The sequence below is a fragment of the Caretta caretta genome, chromosome 11 (assembly GCF_965140235.1).
Source record: "Caretta caretta isolate rCarCar2 chromosome 11, rCarCar1.hap1, whole genome shotgun sequence".
Taxonomy (NCBI): Eukaryota; Metazoa; Chordata; order Testudines; family Cheloniidae; genus Caretta; species Caretta caretta.
In genome coordinates, this window is record NC_134216.1 from 62469206 (window position 1) to 62493996 (window position 24791).

General features: G+C 38.8%; 1 protein-coding gene across 3 annotated transcripts in view; it reads left to right on the forward strand.

Annotated features, from left to right (window-relative positions):
* PARD3B (par-3 family cell polarity regulator beta) overlaps positions 1–24791 on the forward strand; it is a 608177-nt gene that overhangs the window by 529765 nt on the left and 53621 nt on the right. For 2 of the 3 annotated variants that reach the window (XM_048869082.2, XM_048869081.2), the window contains one exon: positions 9819–9954. In XM_048869082.2, the coding sequence (XP_048725039.1) occupies positions 9819–9954 (136 nt within the window). Of the gene's footprint in view, positions 1–9818; positions 9955–16130; positions 16449–24791 lie in introns of those variants that run through there. The other variant, XM_048869083.2, reaches the window with a different exon arrangement.

Sequence of the window (24791 nt, forward strand, 5' to 3'; positions counted from 1 at the left end):
TCTGTGTTTGGGTCCAGTTGTAGTTTACACATTTTTGACTGCCTGGTTTAATTTAACATTGTCATAATAACTATATATAAGAATGAAGCCAGAACATATGCCAGGGCAGATGTGCCATTGGGCAGGTAGAGGAACACATAAAAGGGGCCAACCGAAAGATTCCTTCCATCAAACAGTACTTAGAGAGGGAAAACTTTTGGGACTTAACAACATAAAGGAAATGGAAAGAGTAGCCCAGACAGGAATGCCCAGGAATGGCAGAGCCTTGTTCATGCCCTCTACATAAATGAGGGGGAAGGGTAGAAGCCAAATTTGCAAAGCTTCAGTGCCCATGAAGGTCAGGCTGTTTATTTTGCTGCCTAATAATGGATTTGCACGTCAAACATTAGGGCCTCCAGGTTTGAAATATTTGGCCAAAATGCAGTTCCAGTCAAACTTTTTTTTTAAATTTCAAAATTTACCATAAAGTGCATTTTATACCTTGAGATATGTCAGTCTTGTTGATGTGAACTAAGATGCTTCTAGAAAACGTGCATGTGCAACTTTACACACTAGCTTTTGGGCACACAAGAGACAATGTTTAGATCTTACATGTTTTAAATCTATTTGTGCCTCAGTTGCAGACATAGCCCTTTGTCTATCATGTGCACACCTGTGAAAATGCATACATGTGATCCATAGCTTGAAAATGTGACCGTATCATTTTGACAGCTAAAATGAATTTGTCTTGCTGCACCATCCATGGCAGAGCTAATGTAGTGCGATAGAGATTTTAGTCCCTTGAACTGCTGCTTCCCCAGGGAAGTAACTCTTTTAAGCCCACCTTATGTATTAAGTGTAATTTTGAACATCCATGTTGCATCTATATTAAAACCCTCTTGTATCATTTCAGTGATTTATTTAATATGAGTGAATTTTGGATCATTATATTAGACCTGGGATGTTCCAAAGATTTCCCGTAAATGATATGCATCTCCAATAAGAAGCCCCATGTTTCGTAAGGGCTGTTCTAGCATGCTTGGATACTACATAGTATGGTTTTATCTTGCCACACATTGCACTGACAGCTAATGAAATACATTAAAAGCTATTTCATTTGCTATTTACACTATTCCTCTTTGTTTTGTACTTAGAATATTATATTCTTCCTTGTAAGGTTTACACTTTTCATCTTACACATGCTGGTGGCTTATTGTCTTTCTATAGAAAATGTGATTTTCTCTTTTCACATGTGTTTGGTTGTACAGAAAAGTAGAATCTAGACAAAATTAGATGTATGTGAAGATGCACATCAAATTGGAAAGAGTAACAAGTAATATCAGCTCTTCTGTATTTCAGATTGTCAGGGTTCTGAATTGAAAACAAGGCCATGAATTCTCCAAATAACATCTTTATTTACACAGCAAGGTGTATCCGAGTACATCGTAACCTAGTTAGATCTCTGAAGTTCTTAGGAATGGGCTGTATATCCACTACTGTCTCAATAGTCCAGATTTGTTCTTTCATTATATTGGGCTTGTTATACAGTGAAGCGTAGGAGAGCATTACTGCAGATGTCTTTATTTGTTGGCTCCCTTGACCATTTTTGTTGCTGTCAGCAGCAAAATTCAGTTACAGCTCAACAGTGCAAATTCCCTGTAAATCTTTGGATGCCCTAACCAGTTCAGTGTTGGAATATGTGTAAATGTCTGCACAGTATGGCAATTGGAGTGGCTGATGTAAGAGAAGCTAGAAAATGGCTCCAGCTGGGGAACATTCTTGAGGGAAGCATAAAATTCCTTCCAAATTGTCAGCATGCCGCTGAGTAAAAACATGAGAACTAGATAATTCTTAGCCTGCTTTGCTTTCTTTAATGCACATACAGATGTCACCAAAGGAGGCAACTTTAGTTTTCAACAGTTTTTATATAAAATAGTCCTTGGGTTTTACTTCCATTTTTCAGTGTTTATAAATATATTTTTTCCATCTGGTCATGTGTGTAGTCTTAGTGTAGGTATATTTGTATAGATATTTAACACCATATGTGTTTTAATAAGTACTGTGTATTTGTCCATTAATAATATTTATATGGAACTGAGAGCTTTGGTTCTTGTGATTTTTAATAAACATTGATGGTGTTACTAGTTTGTACTAAGCATTCAGTATGCTCCATCAAAATGGCAGCTCTAATTAGGTTCCTTGAATTAGCTAATGGATTTTGAGAAAGATAGCTTACGAAGCTCTTACAGCTGTCCAAGATATTCCTGCTATGGCAGAAAGACAAAAGGCCCCTGGAAGCTACAGACTTTAAAGCTCTAGAAATGCAGCTGACAGTTAAAGAGATGAATTACATTTGTATTTTTTTTTCCCGTAAAAGTCCTAATACTAGATTAATGTTATCCCAGTAGTGATCATCCATTAAAAAACCCACTTTATAATAATGATGCATTTTGACCATATGATCTATCTTCCGCCCTCCCCGCCCCCCGACATTTTGGGCAGGGTATAAATACTTTTTTTTTTTTAAAAGAAGAGAGGAGTACCTTATTTCTTTGACGGGGTTACAAACTCAGTGAATTGTAATTTTAAATTTAGGGAACTTCACTGGTGACGTTTTAAATGTACAATATTTTCTACTTAGGCCAGGTATTGTAGAAAGAATCCACACAGTGACTTAGTTCCTGCTACTCTGCAAGTAGTATGGGTTTGCATGTGTGTAACAGAGCAGAATGTAGTCCCTTGTGAATAACTTGGAGAGGTGCTTTCTTTGACATAATAGATAAAGTCAGCCCTGAGTTTGCTGTTTTCATCAAAATATATTTTAGGGTGTGGATTGCATTGCTCACTATGCTTGAGCTCTCTGATCCTCAATCTCTTACTTCACATGGGAGCTCAGAAATTAATGCTTCAGTGTATTGTCACCCAGTGTCCCTCCTGCTTTTGTTTTTTGTAGTAAGTGGCCTCCGAGGGGGCCTCTTCCTAGAAGTCTTCAAGGTGTTTTATTGAATTTTTCTGCCTTTTTAAAAAAAGGTTAATAAATTCGAGTGCAGAAAAGCAGTAGTGTGCAAATAAAAAAAAAACTAGTTTCCAGTTCCATACAGGTGTGATAACCATTAAGAAATGTAACTGTATTTCCTTGCAATGATTTAATATTCAGCATTTGCTTTGTTGAATTGTTAAAGCTGCTGTAAATGGGGTGGGAGGGTTGAAAATGTGCACTCTGTGTTGGTGTGACCTATACATTGCAAATATGCCAGCTGCTTTTCTTCAGTAAAATAAAAGAATAAAACCAGCTTGTAATACAAAGTGCCAAAAAAGGCAATTTAAGTACTTTGCCTTATAAATCCAAAAGAAATTACCTCAGAGAGAAGGCCCTCAATTATGCCTAGCACATGACTTTATCATGATGGATAAAACGCATAATTGATATCATCTTTACTGAAGAAACCAGAAACTTTTGCATTGTCTAGAGGCTACTGACAATACCAGGAAAGTCTGGTTTTCATTATTTTCATTGTGTATTGTTTATGGAGAGTTCAGTTGTTGTCAGCACCCGAGTCCCTAATCTTTCTGCTCTTCCTAACCCTTCTGAGACGCATTCACATCTCAGACCAACAAGACAGAAGTAAACTGTTCACATGCCAGAAACTCAGGCATTACCGTTAGCTAGACTGAGCTATAAGCCACCTTTTTTTTTTTTTAATTAATTAAAATCTGGTGATTGCTTTCCCCTAACAGGCATATTCAGCTGAGCAGAACAAAACAATCACTTTCCATCACAAAGAATACATGCTTGTTATGCACAAGAAATGTTGAAAAATTGTCTTTCCCTCCCATTTGATCACAAATAACCTGTTTTAATTGGAATTACATATGTCTCTCTCATTTATACCTGCCCATGATGAGGTTAACCCTACGGTATGCCAGCTTTGTTTTTCTAAGGCAAAAGGAGGCTGACTTCCCATTCTCATGTGACACGGTGAGAGCCAGCTACAGGTTGTAAAAGGAACAGGAATGGAGACAAAATGTGGCCCTGAATGAAGAGATGGTCCTCGCCTGAGTGGCTGGGCCATCAGCCACCACAAATAGGAAGAGGTGCTGAATGTCACGAGAAAGGAGGGGACAATAAATAGATGCTTCATGTCCAGTCACAGAGAGAGATTTTATAAACAGTTTTGATAGAACTTATCTATCAGTCTTAGTCTTCAAATAATTCTGCGAGGTTCCTGTGAACACATTGTCAGCTGGTTTGAGCAGGAAAAGCTTAATTCTACAGCTAATTGCCCTGGTAAGAATAGGACAGAAAGAGAACTTTAAAAAAAAAATTAATCCACAGGAGCCTAAGAATATTATCTGCCTTCTATCCACTAAGCTTCTAATGTCAAAGGGTCAGCAATAATGTTATAAGGTCAGCAGGGCTCAATTTACATCCTGACAAATGATGGTCATGTGCTGCTTGAGGAGTCTTTGACCTTTTGGACAGAAGTGGTAGTAGTGCTTTTATGTTACCCTGCCGAGTTGAAAAGTGACCACGTATGTGCAGCTGAGGAACTTTTATGTCTTTTTCTTTCGGTATTGTAGAGCAAATTATGACTCAAGGATGCTCGTCAGAAATTTTAGTATGTAGACTTAAACTTATAAATGAAGGTTTCAGAGTAGCAGCCGTGTTAGTCTGTATTCGCAAAAAGAAAAGGAGGACTTGTGGCACCTTAGAGACTAACCAATTTATTTGAGCATAAGCTTTCGTGAGCTACAGCTCACTCCAGTGCCACAAGTCCTCCTTTTCTTTTTATAAATGAAGTTCTCTCTAATTTGGTTTTTCTCTAATTATCTGTGTATGCATGCAGCTTGAGATGTATTTGTGGACGTTTCTAGGTATAGAGAGATATATGTACTTCCCTGTATCTATCTGCTATTTGTCTATCAACCTGTCTATACACAGACCTCTTAACATATCCCCATTCAAATGGTTAGGCAGAATCACAGACTTTGTTCCCAGGATCTGACAAGCATTTCACAGTTGCCAAATGAAGCATCCTGCGTGGCCGCTTTTCCACTGGTGAAGTCTGTAAGTACATACACACAAGGTACCTTCCTGCTCAGACCAGAAAAGTAAGTGCTGCCGAGTCCATCAAGCTCATGGAATTTCCATAAAGATTTATATTTCCCAGATTTGGTTGTCAGTGCCTGACGTATATTCCTAAAACTTGAGTTGTCTCCCTATGAACTTTGAAGATATTCTATTATCTTGCAGGTTCTGGAATTGTCAATGAGAATTTTTCTGACAAGCTTTTTATTGGAATATCATTCATTTACTCAAGTGCAGATGTTGATAACAAAAGCTCGTTGCTTCCTAAACTCTCTTTCTCTTGGCTGACAAAGATGGACATTGAAATATTGTAGAATTATGTTCTGACTATGGATTTTCTTTTTGTCATTTTTCAACCATTTTTTCTCTTCCCTCCTCTTATTGAGGTTGCTAAAACACCTTGATAAACAACTTAACATTTCAGCGTAGGGAAATAAATGCTGGCACCATATTGTATCCTTTGAAATGTTTTCGTCTTGACTTCTTAAATGAGAGGTACCATAGATGAACAGTACTAATCTACAGTGTGGTGTATTGTGTTTCTTTGTATTCTATATGTATGCTCAAGGCAGTAAATTCTTTTCAGTAGCTATGATATAATTAGTTTTGTGTTATAATAGGTAGTGAATGGAAGATTCAGCCCATTCTTTTGAATCAACATGAGATTAGTTTTGTATTTTATTCATTTGTGAATGAAAGCTTCAGCAAGTATTCATTTTTCATAATTGTTGAAAAAAAAATTTAAATGTAACCACAAGTTGCTTATAAGCTGCCAGTCAACTGGGTAAAATTACATCCTGAGGTAAGTGGCTGAAAAGAAAAGCTTTGCAATATTAATGCATTTAGGAAACCCACTGGAAACAAAATGTTCATTGCCTTTCAGAAATATATGGATATGTCTTTAAATGATTCAGCGGAGTCCTTACATGCTACATTTGTTTGTAATTTTGCAGTGTGTTTAAAGAAGTGCAGAGACGCAAATCTAGTGGAGTGCCCCCTCTTGGCCGCTCAGACGTCTGTGAGGGGATCCAGCCACTAAATCCCCAGGTGTCTTAGGCCTCTGGAATCTGAACAGAGTCCATGCACTGTCCATCTCTTAAGTGCCCTAGACACACTCTTGAGGTGCAGATTCTCTGTCTAGCACCCTCCCTTAAGAGCTTCAGCCAGGGTTTACTGACTCTCCCAGGGGGTCATGTGGCACAACCCTCCAGCTGTGTGACTGTCACAGTCCTCTTCCAGGGGAACAAAAGTCCAAGTTACCCAAGTACTAGGAGAGGAAAGTCAAATGCACAACTACAACATGGGGAATAACGGGCTAGGTGGTAGTACTGCGGACAAGGATCTGGGGGTTAGAGTGGATCAGAAATTGAATGAGAGGCAGCAATGTGATGCAGTTGTGAAAAAGGCTAATATCATCCTGGGATGTGTGTGTAAGACACTGGAGGTGATTGTCCTGCTCTCCTCAACACTGGGAAGGCTTCATCTGGAGTACCGTGGGCATTCAATTTTGGGCATCATACTTTACAAAAGATGTGGGCAAATTGGAGAGAGTCCAGAGGAGACCAGTACAAATGTTCAAAGATTTAGAAAACCTGACCTACGAGGAAAGGTTTAAACTGGGAATGTTTAGTCTTAAGAACAGAAGACTATGGGGGGGAGCTAATAGGAGTCTTCAAAATTTTAAGAACTGTTATAAAGAGGACGGAGATCAATTGTTCTCCATTTCCACTGAAAGTAGGACAAGAAGTAATGGGCTTAATCTGTGGCAAGGGAGATCTAGGTTAGATATTAGGAAAAACTTTCAAACTATGGGACCAGTTAAGTCTGGAATAAGCTTCCAAGAGAGGTTGTGGAAACCCCATCAATGGAGGTATTTAAGAACAGGCTGGACAAACACCTGTCAGGGGTGGCCTAAGCTTAGTTGGTTCTGCCTCAGTGTAGGGGACTCCTTCTAGGCCTACATTTCAGTGATTCTGTGATTCACGCCAACCTCAGCCACTTCTGATTCAGTTGCACTAAATTAATGAAAATCATTCTGAAATCTGCTACAAAGTCTTCTGGCTTTGTATGGAGTAGGCAGTTCACTTGAAATCTTTTCTTGACAGGTGACAGCTCCACAGCCTTCTTAAATTTTTTGTGTGAATGTGTGTGATCAGGTGTGTTGTATAACTCTAAGTGTGAAGAGCTTATTGGGTGAGAAGCTAAGTGAATGAAATTAACTATGCACTAAACTGTGTAAGCGTGAAGTCTGTGGTCATTTCTAGCTCTTTCAGGAGGTGACCATCAAAATGTAGATTGGGCTCCTGAAATAGTTCAGTCTCCTTCACTCACAAGCCTAAATGAGCAGTTCCAGTGGGTTTATTTAATATAAATTGACTTTGATGGGGATATTGTTTTTATATTTTTTCTGTAAGGTCAGGCTTCTTTTCAGCATAAGCAGACATGCATCCTAAGCATTTGAATTGGTATTCTTCCACTGTTCTCCTACTTGAGAACTGCTATCTGATCAAACCCATATTTTTTAATTATGTATTTATAGGCAGATGGGAGAATAGTTTACAGGCAACATATGATCTTCCCCGCAAATGTCGGAAAATTGTGGATTTTTTTTAATATTGCCTTATCAGTTTCTTTTTTTTATAACTGATGACTTCATTCTGTCTGAATTCAATGCTTCAGTTTCTTTGGGGTAAACTAATAGATTATGTATGCGATATTTGCACAGCACTGATTGAATTCATCTGGTGAGTTTGAATGTGGTTCATATATTCACATAATTGTCAGGAACCAAGTTGAAATTCGGAACTGTTGCATGAGCACTGGAGAAGGCATCATATTCATCTCACATTACTCCAGAGTCAGTAAGACTGTTTTATGTTACACTAGCACAGCTCTAAGTTCGCTCCCAATATAAAGGGGGGGACTTGGGCCTTAAAAAGCAAGAATCTTTTAAAATGTATTGATAGAAAAATCAGGATTTTTTTCCCCTCAAAAGCTGTGCTTATTGTTTATATGTTATGGATAAAATAGGGCACGTTGCTGAGGTCTGCCTTTATTAAATGAGTAACTTTTCTTTCTAAAAAAGGAGTACTTGTGGCACCTTAGAGACTAACCAGTTTATTTGAGCATGAGCCTTATGCTCAGATAAATTGGTTAGTCTCTAAGGTGCCACTAGTACTCCTTTTCTTTTTGCAAATACAGACTAACACGGCTGTTACTCTGCAACTTTTCTTTCTAAAGCATCTTTAGCTTATATTTGCCTGCTGCAAACTGCAGGTGAATTTGGGTTGACTCTTTGGTTTGCTAAAGAGAAGGGGCCAAATACAGTCCTTAACATATATCGGGGTGAAGATTCCCTGCACTGTGCCCTGGCACACCTATGCCTGGTTCATGTGCTTATGTGATTAGCATCTGTATTGTTTTGCATACACACAAAATGGAAGAGTTAAGGTTGCAGGATAAGAGAATGTATGATTATGTGCCTCAATATTAAGGTTTTGTTCCTATGAGCTGGAGTTTGGGGTGTGAGCCATTAGGCACATGTCTCAAATAAATGCCAATAAACCTTTATTCTGCCATGTAGTCTGCATTTTCCATATACAAAATGTTACAGAAAAACCATTTTAGAAGAGTTCCAGAGACTCGGACTAGTGGGGTTGTGCTAGTGCTCTAAAACTAGGTATGTAGACAGTGCTTCTCGTGTACCAACCCTGGGAAGTAGAGGGGGGGGAAGTCAAGCTATAAAATAGTGACATTATTATATATGGGAAAGTAGTAGTGGATCATTTCAAATGTTTGTCAAATGTATTCAGCCCTAATCCTACAAATACTTGTGCATGTGCTGAACTCACGCGTTGTCAGGCGCTCCATTGACTTGATTGCGACTACTCTCAGTACATAAAGTTCAGCACATGTATAAGTCTTTGCAGGATTAGGGTCGAATACATTTGACAAACATTTAAAAGTACCAGATGCTACTCTTCTGTATGTAATAATATCACCATTTTATAGTTGGACTCTCTCTCGTGTCTCCCCATACCCCCCATTTCTCAAGGCTGGAACCTTGGTTCTTTTTTCAGAGGAACAGCCGTGTTAGTCTGTATTCGCAAAAAGAAAAGGAGGACTTGTGGCACCTTAGAGACTAACCAATTTATTTGAGCATGAGCTTTCGTGAGCTACAGCTCACTTCATCAGATGTATACCGTGGAAACTGCCTGCAGTTGATAGATTTCCACTCCATACGGCTAAATGCAGTGCCTTGCATAATGACAGGTTTCCACGGTATACATCTGATGAAGTGAGCTGTAGCTCACGAAAGCTCATGCTCAAATAAATTGGTTAGTCTCTAAGGTGCCACAAGTACTCCTTTTCTTTTTAGTTCTTTTTGTAATTGAGAGTGGGATTCCTGTCTTTTTATGGTATAGAACTTTTTTGTTCCTAGCCCTGATAGCTCATGAAATATCAGACCAGAAAGCTTATACTGCTCCAGGTCTGAATGCTACTTACCTCAGGCAAATGCTATTTCAGGGGAAATTCCATATTTAGAGTAAAAAGTAAATATTTCTGTGGCAGATTATCATTATTATTATTATTATTATTATTGTTTGTTTAAATATGGGAGCCATTTGTCATTGTTCACAGGAATGAATGTGCAGAGGGTCAGAGTTGCATGGTACGTTTATCACATTGGTATCAGCATTATGCGGAGGGTGGGGATTGTACATATGTAATTTATAATTTTATTTTCCAGTGGCTGTCCAGCTGGTGGGAATGCAGACCGTATCCAGAAGTTACGAAAGGAATACCATCAAGCCAGGCGAGACGGTTTACCTTTCTACGAGGATGATGAGATGAGAACATGGCCATCTGATTATGATCAGCACTGGGTAGGTTCATAGCAAAATACTAGCCAGCAAAGGAAAAGCTTGCAGAAGACACCGGCTGGTTTGTTTTTGTTTTCGTTTTCCAGATACTTTGTCTCTGTATCAGTTCAACATGAATATTTGGGTAACTTCCAGCCCATCAAACAAATCATTTATATAATTTAAACTCTACTAAAGTGAGTCATTTCCAATGCTGTCATGTCCACCCACGGTTAGACGTAAGCACCGGCCCAGATTTGCACCATCCCCGGGGCAACTCGCTGCACGTGGTCCCAGCCAGCATGATTCCTCCCAAAACATTCAGGCACACAAGGTGACACTAGGTCTCTTAGCAGGATGCAGTATGGTCCCTCTGCTCATCCTGCTGTTTCTCTTTGGGGGTGACGAGGGGATTAGGAGAACACAGACTCAAATTGTGCCTGGTTGCTGCATGGGAATGAGGACACACAAGTGTGGGGGGGCAAGGTTACATACACCCTCCACTTGCACACCCGTGCCAGGGCCATTAACAGTCCGGGCCAAACGCTTCCCCTGCCGCCCCTAGTTTCATGTTTTAAGTGAAAAAATTAATATCTTGCCCTTTTATAGAGCCTTCACTCAGCGGATCTCTAAGTGCTTTACCAATAGGATTGAATTCAGTCTATAACACAACTGTGTAGTAGGAAAATTCCGTTGTCCCCATATTACAGCTAGGGATGCTGGGAAACAAAGTGCTGTGACTGTCCCAAGGGCATACCGTGCCAGTGTGGGACAGAGCAGCAATAGACTCCAGTGCTCCTGACTCCTCCGATGCCTTAAATATAAAGAATGTCTTAATATCATAGGAGACCGTTATGGGGTCCTGCAGCTCTCCGAGTTCTGCCTGGAGAAGAATTTTAGGGTTGCACTCGGTCTCTACAAATAAATAAGGCCAATCAATGTTCAGGCATGCAGATCTCTGGCATGCTGCACTACGTGGTGCAATTTAAACTAAACTCAAACTTCATTTTAAAAAACAAACGTAACAATTTAAAAATTGTTAAAACCCAAGTATAACTGAATTTTTATAAGTACTAGCATCATCAATGTCTCCAGTATTCCCCAGACTTGCCAGACTATCAGTTTGAATGAAAAATTGAAATCTTCAGTTACTGTGCTTTGTGTTCCTAAAAAACAAAACATGGCTGTATCGCAATCATAATTGTGTATTACGCATGCGTGAAATTATACAGAGCCATCATTTTTCTAAGTTAATTTCAGAAATATCATCCCCAGCAAGATCCCTTAGAGCAATTAACTTTATTCTGTGGGCTTGAAGGTTGTGAACCAAATTTGGGAATCTGTTAAATTTCCATTCTTGGTTTTAAAAAAATCTTTTTACAAATTTATAATCTAAATAAAATATATCTATCTATCCAAGACAGAGGCTAAAGAAATAATCAGCGTCTTGGCAGATACTCCAGACCTGGCCAATGATGCGCCTAAAGCAGACTGAGGATTTCCACTTCTTATCTGAAACTGATAAGGCTTTATTACCCCTCGGAAGAGGTTCAGATTTATGGTTCAATATAATTTCCAAAGATTCACGAAGGTCCCTTGTAGGTAATCCCTTTTAAGCCTTTTCTATTAAATGTAATGCCCAAAGATTACCGATTTTCCAAAGCTTCGTTTTTCCTGTGAGGCAAGATGTCCTTAATCAAAGCACCCGAGAGAGCTTTAAAGCTCTCGGTCTTAGATTGATTAATATTAAAGGCATCAAGATAGTTTCTGTTCCTTTCTCTAAGTCATGAATTTTTAACTGTTTTTGTTGAGAGGAAGACCTGCTATATAGTGTCTGCTCTAAACTCTAACTTTACCTTCATGGCTGAAGTTTGTTGCAATACCTAAATAGTTCCACCAGTCGAAGTCGCTTGTAAAGTTTCAAAGGCCTTGAGTGCCTGACCTTCTCTAAAAGGTACCAACAACTGGGAGGATACGAGAGCGAAATCTCCTGCCTGCTACAATCTCTCCATCCCCAGTTTGGTATTGCACCATATTCTGGTCCAGGACAAATGGTGGCCATTTCTCCTCACACTTGTTGGTAGTTCAAGAGCAGCCCTCTGATTTAGGGCCCTTACACTGCTGGTTTTAACACTGACCCCTGGCAGCATTATGGTAACACAGATTGAGCAACAACTGATTGTCTCTTTACTGGTGAACAGAGGTTGAGGAAATCTGATGACTAATTCCATCACTTTAAATAAATAAAAACTTACTTTAGTCTCCACTTTGTCAGATCTCTCCCCTAAAGAGGTAGCAAGCAGCTGAGCAGGAGGAAATCCTGCTGTTATGGGTTTTATGGGCTTTTCTTCTCACAGCTGGAGAAGAGGAGAGGCCTCCTGATGTATTTTTAATACTAGATAAGTTTAATACTGTGCTTTTGTCAGTCAGCATGATACCTAAGATAGCTTTCCTTTAAGATGTCTTGCTAATGTACAGCAGCTGCTGTAATCACTGTACACCATCTAATGAAACATTCAGATAAATTGAAAAATAACATAAGATAATTTAAGAAGACACTATCCACAGCCAAGCAGGAGGTTCAGAGATGGACGTCAGGGCTTGTTCTCCAAAAAATAAGTCTGAGAGCTCACGCCACACATTTCTATCTTATAAAGCTGACATTGACAAGTGGCCTTTAGCTGACACTATAATGGGACAGAATTTCTGGTGGAAAGGGTATTTCTAACAATCTACTTTTTAAAAAATGGGATAAATCAAGTTAAAGTGCAGAGCCAGCTGAAAAGCCAGCATTGTAAGGGAACATAATCTCATGACAGGCAATTGGGATCCATAAATGTTTTAAAAATAAGGTCAAAAATTCATTTGAAATAAGCTTGCTAGTCTCTCTTCATTCCTCCCCCAACCTCCAGGTTTTTTTCAATTCTCCTCTGTTCTTCTCATTTGTTGTTGTATATATTTTTGCTCTGTCGCTCCCTCGCTCTTTTTTCTGCTCTCCCTCTTTCTCAGACTGGTTTTTCTTTTTCTAAGGAACAGCTGAATAATTCAGTTTAGTATGTCTAAGAGATACATTTATATGGCACGGTTTGTTCTATCTAGCATAAAACTTCAAAATTATTTCCAGTTACTCTGTTTTTTGGGGTTGTTGTTTGGTTTTGCACTCTTTAGTGTCTCTCTCTCTCTCCAGCTTCATAATTCTGGGGGAAAATGATAAGCCAGATTCACAAGGGGTAGATGGCTTAAAGTGAAACATCTTTGCTTCTCTAGGCCCAGTTAAGGAAAGAGAGATGTTGACTATAAAGTATAAATATTTTCCAAGAAAAAAATGGAGGCTGTTTTATTTTCATTGAAAGAACTGAAATCCACTGGAAACAGTGTGGATGTACAATTGGAATGTACTGGCTCTCCTGTCAGTGAGTGCGTGCATGCACGTATGTATAAGTCTTAATAGCCCACCAGTTAAATAATGCACGTTTTCATGAAAATATTGCTTTAAGAGCCTGATCAAAGCCCATAAGAGAGTCCCATTGACTTAAAGTGAGCTATTGATCAAATCCTAAGAAAACTTTGATAGAGATGGGCCATAGGAACTTAGGACAGTCACTTTAGGAATTGGAGGGAGTTACAGCAGGCACATTTTATGGGTGCTGTCCTTCCCATTGCTTCACTGAAACAAGAAAACAAAAACAAAAATGTGAGAGGGGGGAAATGAATGTTCAATCAAAGCAATGAAGTGTGTGTGGGGGAGAGAGAGAGAGAGTTTAAAAAACTCAGAATAAAAAACCTATTTGTGGATTTACTTGGATTGTTTCACAGATTTCATACCAATCCTGTTATTTAAAACCTCAGTCCTGTCTACACTGTGACATTAAATTCTTCCTGCAGCCTTATTTTGTTCATGTTCTTCCAGGGACTGCGTATAATTCATTACAAATTGAGCGTGGTTCTTCATCTGTAGGTAACTGCAGCAGCCTGACAATATCCTATACGATACCTTATATACAGCAGATCTTACCATTTTTTATTCCTCATTTGCAAATTAGATTTGTACGTTGACAAAAATGAAAGGAAAAAAATCCTTTCTTCAGCTATCTGATCTCCACTCAGATCTGTGCACTAGGCCTTAATATATTATCTGTCAACAGGTTTTGATTGAAGCAAATTTGTAATGTAGTGAGTTTTGTCAGTTCCCAATTAAGGTAACAAAAAGAAGAATCATACCCTTTTGTGTTAAAGGCCAAGCAGTTTATTGTGCATCTGGCAAAGGTCCAAACCTAAAAACCAAACAGAGAAGGAAGGTTGAGAACTGCATTATTTTTCCATAATGTGTCAAAAGGTTCTATACTTACTTTGGAGTGAAAAGGGAGCTCTTTGTGTTTTAATGAGCAATTAATTCCAGCTTCAGGATGTTGAGTTTAGAGCAGGTTAGGTTCCCAAAAACCACAAACGTTTGTGTTGGATCATGGTTAAAAACCAAAATTCCAGCTTCTAGAATAATAACATTCTTGTCTTCTAGTGCAATGGGAGAAATGACAATTTTATGTACTATGGGAAACCATAGGAGAGCTCCTATGAATTCCAGATTTTCTGAAAGGTTGCTGACTACTACTCAGTTGAATACATTTAATTCTTTTTAGGGAAAAGAAAACTCATTTAGACTAGAGCAACTTTGAAAACTAACATTCAGAAACATTTGTGCTGTTACGAAAGCATCATATGACTAATGAAGATTAAAACCTCCTATTAAAATGTGTTTTTACCAATCAAGAACTCTCCTTTGGCCAATGCTTCTATTCTGTCGGACCTGTGAAGAGTTTGGATTGGGATAATTCTGAAACAATGTCATCTGCTCTGACTAAGCAATGAGATTCTGATTTTTTGGGGACGCGGGAGGATTGTTGTGGTGAAATCTTAACCAAACCTCATGTGAAAAATAAACTGTTCCCCTGAAAGGACACACAAAGAGACCCAAATCTACCCGTTATTAGTGGTAAGCGTGAGTGATTCCATAAACTTCTTTGGAGTCACTCCTAGTTATGCCAAGGTTGAATTAGGCATAAAATATCTAAACCAGAGCTGAATCTGAAATACTGATGTCTCTGAGCTAACGTTGTCAAAGTTCTCTTTACCAAGGGAAGCAATACGTTTACATAGCATCTTAATCAACTCCACTGGGTAGCCGACATGCCTTAAAAATTATGTTGAGTTCCAATAATATGTAGTGTCGCTTATTCTGAAAATCAAGATGTTGCTTTTCACAGTATTTAAATGTAGAAGTTGGCGTCTGAGGGGAGCAAATATTAAAGCTTCTCTGTTACGTCGCCAAGTAAATGATTTAAATAGAAGCAAATAATATCCTGTTTCTTTCCTCTGCTTACTGCTGTAAAAGACTACTACTTTGATACATCAGCAGTGCCTCTCGTATATATGGATGAAGTCATCTTTAAAGAGCTCCCAGCACACTCAGGAGAACTTTATATATTAACACATGCTGCAGTGGTCACGTCTCTTGCAGTTAGTGAATGATCATCTCGTCTCTCTCAAACGGAGAATTTGAGCACAGTATCACAAAAAACATGACAGCTGCTGCCGCATGTGTTGATGTATTATAAAGAAACCCAGAGGTTTTATTTTATAATTTTTAAGTACAAACTAACCCACTTAGCTGAAATGTTTAAGGGACATCAGAAACAAACATCTAATTGGTGATTTAGATGATCAGTGGAGTTACTGAATAAGTGATTATGCCATGGGATGTGTGAGCAATTACTGCCAGTTGTGTGCTCAAACAGGCATTTGCATGTAATTTGGTGCATAGTTTTCTGCATACAAAAAAGGCCCTTTAAAAGCTTGCACCTACGTGTATTTATTTGTGGGTTTGTATTTGCTAGTGGGGCAATGTGGTTTACCTGAGTGGTAAGGTGGCTGGCTCTTTGAGAATTATTTCCTTTATTTTGGCAAACCATCTCTAGTCCAGTTTTTCCAATTTTCTAGCCACCTGCTGGCTTTTCTAAGAATCACTCCACACATGAACGTGTGTGCACACACTCATAAATATGCCAGCTCTCAGGCTGGCCTCATATGTGAGAGAGCGTGAATCATAGGGAAAGTGAACGAGGATTAGGGTTTTAACACTGAGCATTCATGAGAAGTTGTCAGAGCTAGTATTTCTCTCTTTGAACCTTCCCTTTCCCTTGCAGAAATGTATTCCTGGATGACAGCTCAATTCCTGACCTCCAGCAAGTCAATGCTCTATACACCATAGGATCAAATATAGCTGCTCACAACTCTGACTACAGTGGGGACAAAAAGTAGACTTCCTTTTAAAACTGATCTCCCTCTTCCTCAGGCCACTATTAAGGGACTTTTTCTTACTTCTGGAATGGGGACTTGGTCAGCAGAGCACTTAACTTTAAGCACCTGAAATCAGTGGGACTATGCAGGTACTTTGTTGGGTTGGGGTCTGAAAGACCTAAATCAAGGCTCAGTCAGATCCCCATATGGTCGGGAGTTGCAAAAGGTTTCACTTTTAATATTAAATATCTATTATATTTTAAAAATAAATTGACATTTTTGGCTTTAACTCTTGCAGTGTTGTATACAAATCTCTCTATATTGTATGTCTTCATTTTTATGTGATACTGATCTGTCAAGTTCCCTAAAATATCTTACAGAAGGTCCAGAAAATTACCTAGCTACTTTGAATGAGAAGGTAAATGTTGTTCCATATCCCTGCAGTCCTTACCTAGGAAAACTTCCTGAAATCAATAGGCGTTTTGAGTAAGGACTTTCAAAACTTTGTCCATTTAAGGTAATTGAAGGCAGCTTTCAGAATAACTTAAGTGCAGCAGCCCACAGTGGTTTATGCCTAGCTCATGGAATAAAGCAGAAGCCAAAAATGAGATGGGTCATGCAAAGCAACAGTTTCATTGAGAGTGTGCCAAAGTACAGCTCTCTCATTTGTAAAATAACATAGCTATAGTTAAATATGTGACTACTGAAGATATTTTAAAATATATTTTCAAAACATTAATTTTTTGGACTGACCTTTTTATGATATATCTATATAGTTGGGAGGTTGTGGGGTTTTTTTGTTTTGTTTTTTGTGGTGTGGTTTGGGATTTGGGGGGGGGGGGTTTATGTTACAGTGTAAGCTATAAGATGTATTTCCTTAAAGTTTCTCTGAAGGAAATGCTCACTGCAAAATGCATTAGCAGAACTGCTTGTTAAATTACATCATGGCCACAAGTCCAGTAGCACTGAGCTTTGAAAGTAGCGTGGGTATGTTGTTGTCAGGCAGTTGAGAACACTAGACAGTTCAAGATTTCTTCACAGCAAAGATGTGAAAAGTAATTAGAATGTATCGCTGGATGTTGTGTATAAGCAATTATCTATGAATATATAGAGGCTTGATTTTTCTCAACAAACAGGCGACATTGTTATAATTATTTAGAATGAAAAATAAAGTCAGTGACTCAGACACCGAGAGATTGGGTGGATAACTTTATTAGTTCCTAGTGTAAGGTCTGAAGTGCAGATGCTAATCTAATAACAAGACAGCATTGAAATACAGTACAAAAAATGGGAGAAGAAAACTCCATTTACCAGGTCAGGCTGATGCATTTCATGACTTTGGTTCTTTTGTCCAAGACCTATTCTCTTTTTCAATTTTCAGTCCACATGTTTGTGACCGACTCTAGTTGTCAATGGGAGCTTGGAAAAAGGAGCACTGACCCCTTAATGCTAAAAATGTGATGTAATGAAAAGAGTGAGAAGGTGGGTGAAGTAAGATCTTTTATTGGACCAACTTCTGTTGATGAAAGGGACAAACTTTCAAGCTCCACAGAGCTCTGTGAAGCTCAAAAGTTTGTCTCTTTCACCAGCAGAAGTTAGTCCAATAAAAGGTATTACCTGACCCACTTTGTCTCTCCTAGCCTGAGTCCAGCATAACAACTGCAACACTGCAAACATCTAATTAAAAATCATTCCCTCATCTAGTGAATGTGCTGCGTTAAGGAGCTCTGCAAAGAGTCTTAGTTAATTCTTTTTGTGTTTGCATTTCTAATTTTAAAATCTTTTTTTTTTATGTGCATGTATACTTTAGTAAATTGGATTTTTTTTTGTAAAGTCTCTGTGCTTAGGAATTTACCAGTACAAAGAAGGACTCTGTCTGAGTCATGATAACAGACACTTGTTCAAAGTAACCTGATCTGAGGGATCAACTTTGATGTTAAGCTGGTTTTTGTGTGTTTATGGTACTTGCTGATCAGCCATTTATTTACTGGGCAATTAGTGTGGCAAATGCCGCAGTTTATGTTTTGTTACCTTTTTCTATTGTTGTGATGTAAATAATGGTCTAACTAATGTGTATATGTGTCACAGCCACTACATTGCTGCTGAATTTCATGTCCTATGTCCCACACTGGCAATAGCTAATGAAATTCTCCTTTAACTCAAGTGGTAGAGGATTGAATGCTTTTTGGGGCAGAAGGTTATGGGTTCTATAACCTCCTCCATTAAGGCCCAGGTGACCGTGGTGTATAATCTGTTAACCCTGAAGTGCTAGGTCACCACAAATGTGTTACCAATAGCATATTAAATTCTGTATTAATACCACCAGTATCTGCTAGTTGTGTGTGTGACTGTGTAAAAGAGAGGATATTCCAGGATTTCTGCTGACATTCTGTTTAGTCCAGTTTTGATCATGAGAACGTTGTTCTACTCTTAAACGTTTCAGCATTATATTTGCTGTGCCAAAAGTAGTGATTGTCATAATTATTATACATCGTATTATTGTGAACAATATAATCATATATTCAGCAGGCTATTAGATGTGCCCCCTTGTAGGTTATTGAAAGTATCTGTAATTAATGTGAGCGTAGTTACTTTGGGACATGGAGGCCTTTGGTATCTGAGAACAGAGTGAGTAAGTTTTACACATTAAGCTATTCCCAAGAACAAATCACAGCAGCAGCGGATGAAGATCAGGATGAAATCTTGACCCCAGTGAAGTCAATGTCAGAAGTCCCATGTCACCCAAGGTCATTCAAAACAAGCTAAGCAGAGCCTGACCCCTGCAGACACTATTGCTTCTATTCAATGTGGATACCTCTACTTGAATTACATTTAATGCACAGTAATTTTACAACTTATTTTCCAAAAAAAGTCGTACACATGTATCATCCAAAGTACATGACCGTGCCCTACGTCTCTGTCCTGCTGTCAGCAAAACAGAAATTTTGACAATCTAAATTCCGCCTTTCCTGAGGAATGATTTCACAGGAATTAATAAAGTACTTTTTGGTGGCTACCAACTAGCAGATCCATATTAACATTTCTATTTGCATTAGAAGCTAATTTTCAAAGTATTTTCCGTTAATTTGCCAGGGAGATACCTGTCAAGTTAGCAATTAAACTGTAATTGGTCACCCAGGTGCTTGCAGGGATTAATAGATCTCTCCCTTCAACATATGTTCCCAAGTTTGAAATAATAGCTATACTGTATGGGAGCATGACCCCACTTGAGTCTAACAAAAAAAAATCAAATTCCATCATATTTTAATGCAAATTTTACCTTTGTAAATGATGGCCTGAAAAGAAAGAGTTTCCATGGTAACCTTAGGGAACACATAACCTGTTTATCATAACTTCTCTATGAAGCAAATTGGGGGGTGGGGAATATGCTTTGATGTGCTGATTTTCTATATTTTCTGATATGCTATATTTTCCATCAGACATCATTCTAGTGCTGAGTGTATAGATAATTTAACTAAGCGCGCCTGTGTTTTCTTAAGTAAACTTAGAAAAAAATCTTACAAAATGGCATTGGAAGTAACTGTGGTATGCAGCATTCAGAACCACTAGCTGACCTTTTTACTTCTGTCTCCAGTTTGATAATCAGGTCAACATCTTGAAAGACCCAAATCAAAAATTAATACTTATAACAGATCTCCTCCACTGCTTTCTCTCTTTTTTTTCTTCTCTCTCCGTGCTTTGTGCTCAGTATTAAGGTATCCCTGATACTGTTCAGAGGCACTTAAAAGTTGTTGTTTTCTTGTTCCATTTTGCCACTAAAAATACTGCTTGAAAGCTGCCCTGCTGTATCTCTGAACTTCTGTGTTGTGGCACTATCACAGGAAAAGAATATATTGATTATACGTCACATTCAGTCCTCACCGTAGTACTTGAGGTGGTAGCTTCTGGAGCTGCCATTAGCCAGGAGCGAGTTTGATGTCTGCAAGCTGCTGGAAGGTTGTATTTTCCTGCAGATGTATTGTAACTCCTTGGGTAAAGGGAAGTATGACTATAACATTTTTTTAAGGTCATTAGGAGTAAGGAACAGATGTTGAGATTTTTCAGAGTTCTGCTTTGAAGTGGCATTTAGGAGTCCACTAAATGACAAGACTGACCCTCTCGGCAGTGATTTTGGGACTGGAACACAGGGAAGGCATTGCCCACAATACCCCATCTGGTATCCATCTGGTACCAGCAAACAACAGACAGTACCAGATCACAGAGAAACTATACCAACTGCTCAACTGGTATCAGCACGCAAGGAAGGTCGCCACCCAACAGCAGTTGCAAGCATGAGAAACAATGTCTGTAGCATTTGCAGACTGGTACCACAGGATCCAAAAGAACCTGATGCCAGAGCATATGGAAAGCAACTGCTCTTGAAACCTGCTCGTGCTGATGCAGTTTGCTCAGTATTAATCCAGGGATTTTTTTTTTTTTAGACAGATTGAACTGGCAGTGTGGAGAGCTTTTGTCATAATGCCATTGCAAGAGAGAGAGACTCTTTAGTCATATCGGTGTTTAACAGGATTAAGGTGGATTTAATACCCGGTGATGCAGACTAACCATTGAAATTCTAAGAAGGTTGTTCCAGTGTGCTGTTAAATCACAATAGAAGGAATTGGGGTTAAATTTTAACAACTTGATGATAACTGTTTGCTGTTTTCTTTAACATGAGCTGTTCGGGGGGCGGGATTGTGGAGGGGGTTTGTTTTCCACTTTTATCTGCTAGCTTGCTTGCTTTTTTTCTTTGTTCTGTTTTTCCCCCTCTACCTCCTTTTTCTTCCCTGAGGTAGTGCACTGGTTGGTGTAGTAGCTAAGTGTTTAGAATGTAATAATACAAGTGAGAGATTTACTGCCTCTAGGCTACGCCTTCTACTCTTGAGGACCTCCAGCAAGGCAAGATTTTATAGACAATGAAAGGCTTTCTCTCCCCTGTGAGTCTGCCTAACTGTAGGAAGCTTTTCACTGTCTATTTCCACCACTTGCTCTACAATTTCGTTCCATGCCCTGCTATTTCCCTCCCTCTCCAACACACATACACCTCCCCCGCATCCAGCATCAACACCAGATGCAGGCAGATATGACAGTATATCAGAGTCAGATTCTGATCGTTAAATACTACAAAAGCTGGACTGGAGACTTTAGCCTGCCATCACCATAATGAATATAAATCTTGAGATGCTCTCCTGTTTGCTCCCCAGGTTCTGACATTACAGTACCATTTTCCCTCATAAAGCATGTGCTGCAAAGAGTAGCCGTTGCATACGGGTATTGGGTGCTGAGAACTCTGCTGACTTAGCTGAAGAAAGATGCTGCAAGCCCCTGACTTTGAGAAAAAAAAATTAAATTCAATTTACTCCATACAGTGTGTCTCATATAAAGTACTGTATTTCAAAATGCTTTATATGAAGAGATAACATAATGAGAAAATGCCTGATAGAACTGGGTACACAGATAGCCAGTCAAAATGATGTAAGATGATGAACTGGAGTAAAAGAAAAGAAGACTGTAATTTAAAAGCGGTAATCATGTGGGTAAGTAGTCTTGTAAACTAATTACAGTGAGGGGAAAAGCAAAGAATGCGAGACTGGGGAGGAGCCAAAAGGGGCTTCCACTCAATCCTAGGCTAACACAAAGAGTTGGATTTAAGGTAGATTTTTGAAAAGATGGGAAGAACTGGCTCACAGCATTTTGTAACATACTTAAAAGGGAGATGGCCTGTGCTGCTTCCCCCCAATCCTCCCTACAAAAAAGTTAATCATAAGTTAAATCGCTGCTCCTTCTCAGAGGTTTGGGATGAAACAATGTGAATATGATATCCGCCTCTCTACTGAGGTTGGGGGTGGGGAGGGAAGGGTTAAAGTTCTTCTGTTACTAGTTGAAGGGTCTCTGCTTCTCTGTTTTAACCGTGAGTAGTAAGTATTGTGAGTGAGGATGCCACCAATCTGGTGTTCATTAAAGACAATTAAGAGGTGGAATTATCAAAAACACATTATAGGATTAATGGAAAGAAAAGCCACCCAGGGAGAAAGTCAGGGGCCAGGAAATGATCTAATTTAGCATGGGCAGAGGAAACTGATAGCTCTTAAGGATCTGGGACCAGGTGATCGTTGAGCAGAGGTTTGGAAAACAGAATATCCACTCAGAGTGGCTACGCTCAAAACCTTTTTTAGTTTTGCCTTAGATAACTTCATCTCCCCTTTTGCTGAATTCTCTGTACTTAGTTATAGGGGATATGGCAAATGATGAGATCAGGTTTTCTAGTTAGCTACGGCAGTTGCCATGTTTTTAAACACAACCACCGTATAGGATCAGCCTGTTTCCCTTTTAAAGTTCACTCTGCATTTGTAGTCCCTCAGTCTATTGTCTTTATAAAGAATTTTTCTCTGTATCTAAATCACAAGTTCACCTCAATGAGTAAGAGCTAGGGCCTTATTGAGGAGAAAAAACAAATACTAAGTTAATCAGCCCTACTAGTTTCAAGTTTGATGCACAGTTGTCATTGATGGTTTTGGGATAAGGAAGAGGGATAGTGACAAACAAAATTATAGTATATCAGCAACACTACTATCTAAGCCCTATTGTTTCTATCTCTTTTTGTTTGTTTGTTTTTACAAAAGAAGAAGGCTCATGAGATTAAGAAACACTTAATTGTCTAGCAAGCTGATTGTCAAATTAATATTCTGACTACTTTGGCTGATCTTTTAAGCAAAACTGTTCGAAACCACTAACCAGGGAAACCAAGATCATCAGTAACTCTGATGTGCCTGTCTCTGTGCATTTTTTTTTTGTGGGAAAGAGGAAGGATGGTGTGATTATTATCTTTTCTTCTTTATACAAGAATGTTTTCTTCACCCAAGGGAAATGCATTCTAGCAGCATGAACACAACTATTAATCAACGCTTATAGCGGTAATCAGTGAATGAAAAACGATGACCAGAAACTGAAAATGCGCTAGCGTTGCTGCCTTGAAGTTCTTCCTTTGAGATCATGCCCTTGCGTTTTAACATGGATAATTCTTTACCATGGATCATGCTCACAAACTTAATGTTGATGTATTCTGAAATGCAGTGATTTAGAAAACTAGCGCTTATTTTTCACTCTGTGTGAAAAATGTATGCACGCTAAGAGTGGGTGATAGATTAAGATCATGAGAGGTAATGTTTTAAAGACATTCCAGTATATTACTGGCTGTCCTAAAAATGTCTGAGACAGATCATCAACAGGGGTAATCCGCATAGCCCCTGCGGATTAATTTGGACATAGGGACACAGGGTTCTCCACTGTTAGAACGGTGGTTAAGTGTGTGCGAAAACATCTATGGTTCCTGCTTTAATTATATATTTTCACTGAAAAAAGAAAGTGAGCCTGAGGAGAGCTGCAGGTGTATCTCAGTTCTCAGGATTCTGCCAAGGGGAATTTGATGCTATTAAAATTATGACAAACATTGTCAAAAAATAATAGGCAAAGAAGGTATTACTGTGCTTTTAGTAGGCGCTCGTAGTCTTTGATCCTGCAAAGTGCTAAGTACTCTGGCCTGGATTCGGCATGTAAACACACACCTAATTCTTTAAGAATGTGAGTAGTCCCCTTGAAATCAATGGGACTACAAATGTGCTTAAAGTTAAGCATGTGCTTAAGTACTTTGCTGGATCAGGTCCAGAATGTTCAGCACCTTATAAGCGCGAGTCCACAGAGCATTAATTTAAAAATAAGTGAGGCCTTGACCCTGCACCTGGGGCTCTGTGCAGACACAGAGGTCAGCGCACACGCGGCCATTTGTTGGATCAGGTCCCTAAAATATTTGCTCATTATTCTGAGCTCTCAAGGAGAGGCTAAGGATAAGAACTAGTTGCCTCCCCACGCAACATAAGATATTCAGGGCATCATATAATAATTTAAGACACAAATATAAAATTACACCCCCCAAATTTAATCTAAAATAGAAAGAAATGCAAGAAATTCTTCAGAAACCATAGTGTGGTTCCATGAGCACATGGAAAACATTGATTCCTTTTTCATTCTCCCTATCGATCCTGTATGTAGGTTTAGCACATACTAGGGAAGTCAAAGTGATCTCAGTCAAACAGAGGCAATTCTGAGGTTTTCCATTGAACGTCCTTTGGGTTTGTCATCACAGCCACTTGAAAAAGAAAAGAGTATACAACGGAGAAGTGTCGAAGGTGCTATGCTATGTCCAAACAATGGCAGAGCCGTATTGATAGGATCATAGAACATTCACCCCTTCTTTGAGGACTGCTTCTGTCATTAAAATCAATGCAACTTAATTAAAGCAAATTATAGATAGATACATCTATAAATAAGATATTAAAGTGTGCTGCTGAATATGATAATTGCCGCATATTTAGCAATCAGCGTGTGTGTTCTGCTTTTGCCAGGAGGGATTTCTTTCAGTGAAATCAATGGAGCTTTATTAAAAACCATCCAAATTAGAGGGAGAAATGATGAGTGTTATAATAACGCAAAATCACTGTTTCAACTTTCATTGCAAAACCAGGAAACCAAAATACATCCCTTTTTCTGTATGTAAGGAAAACATCAGA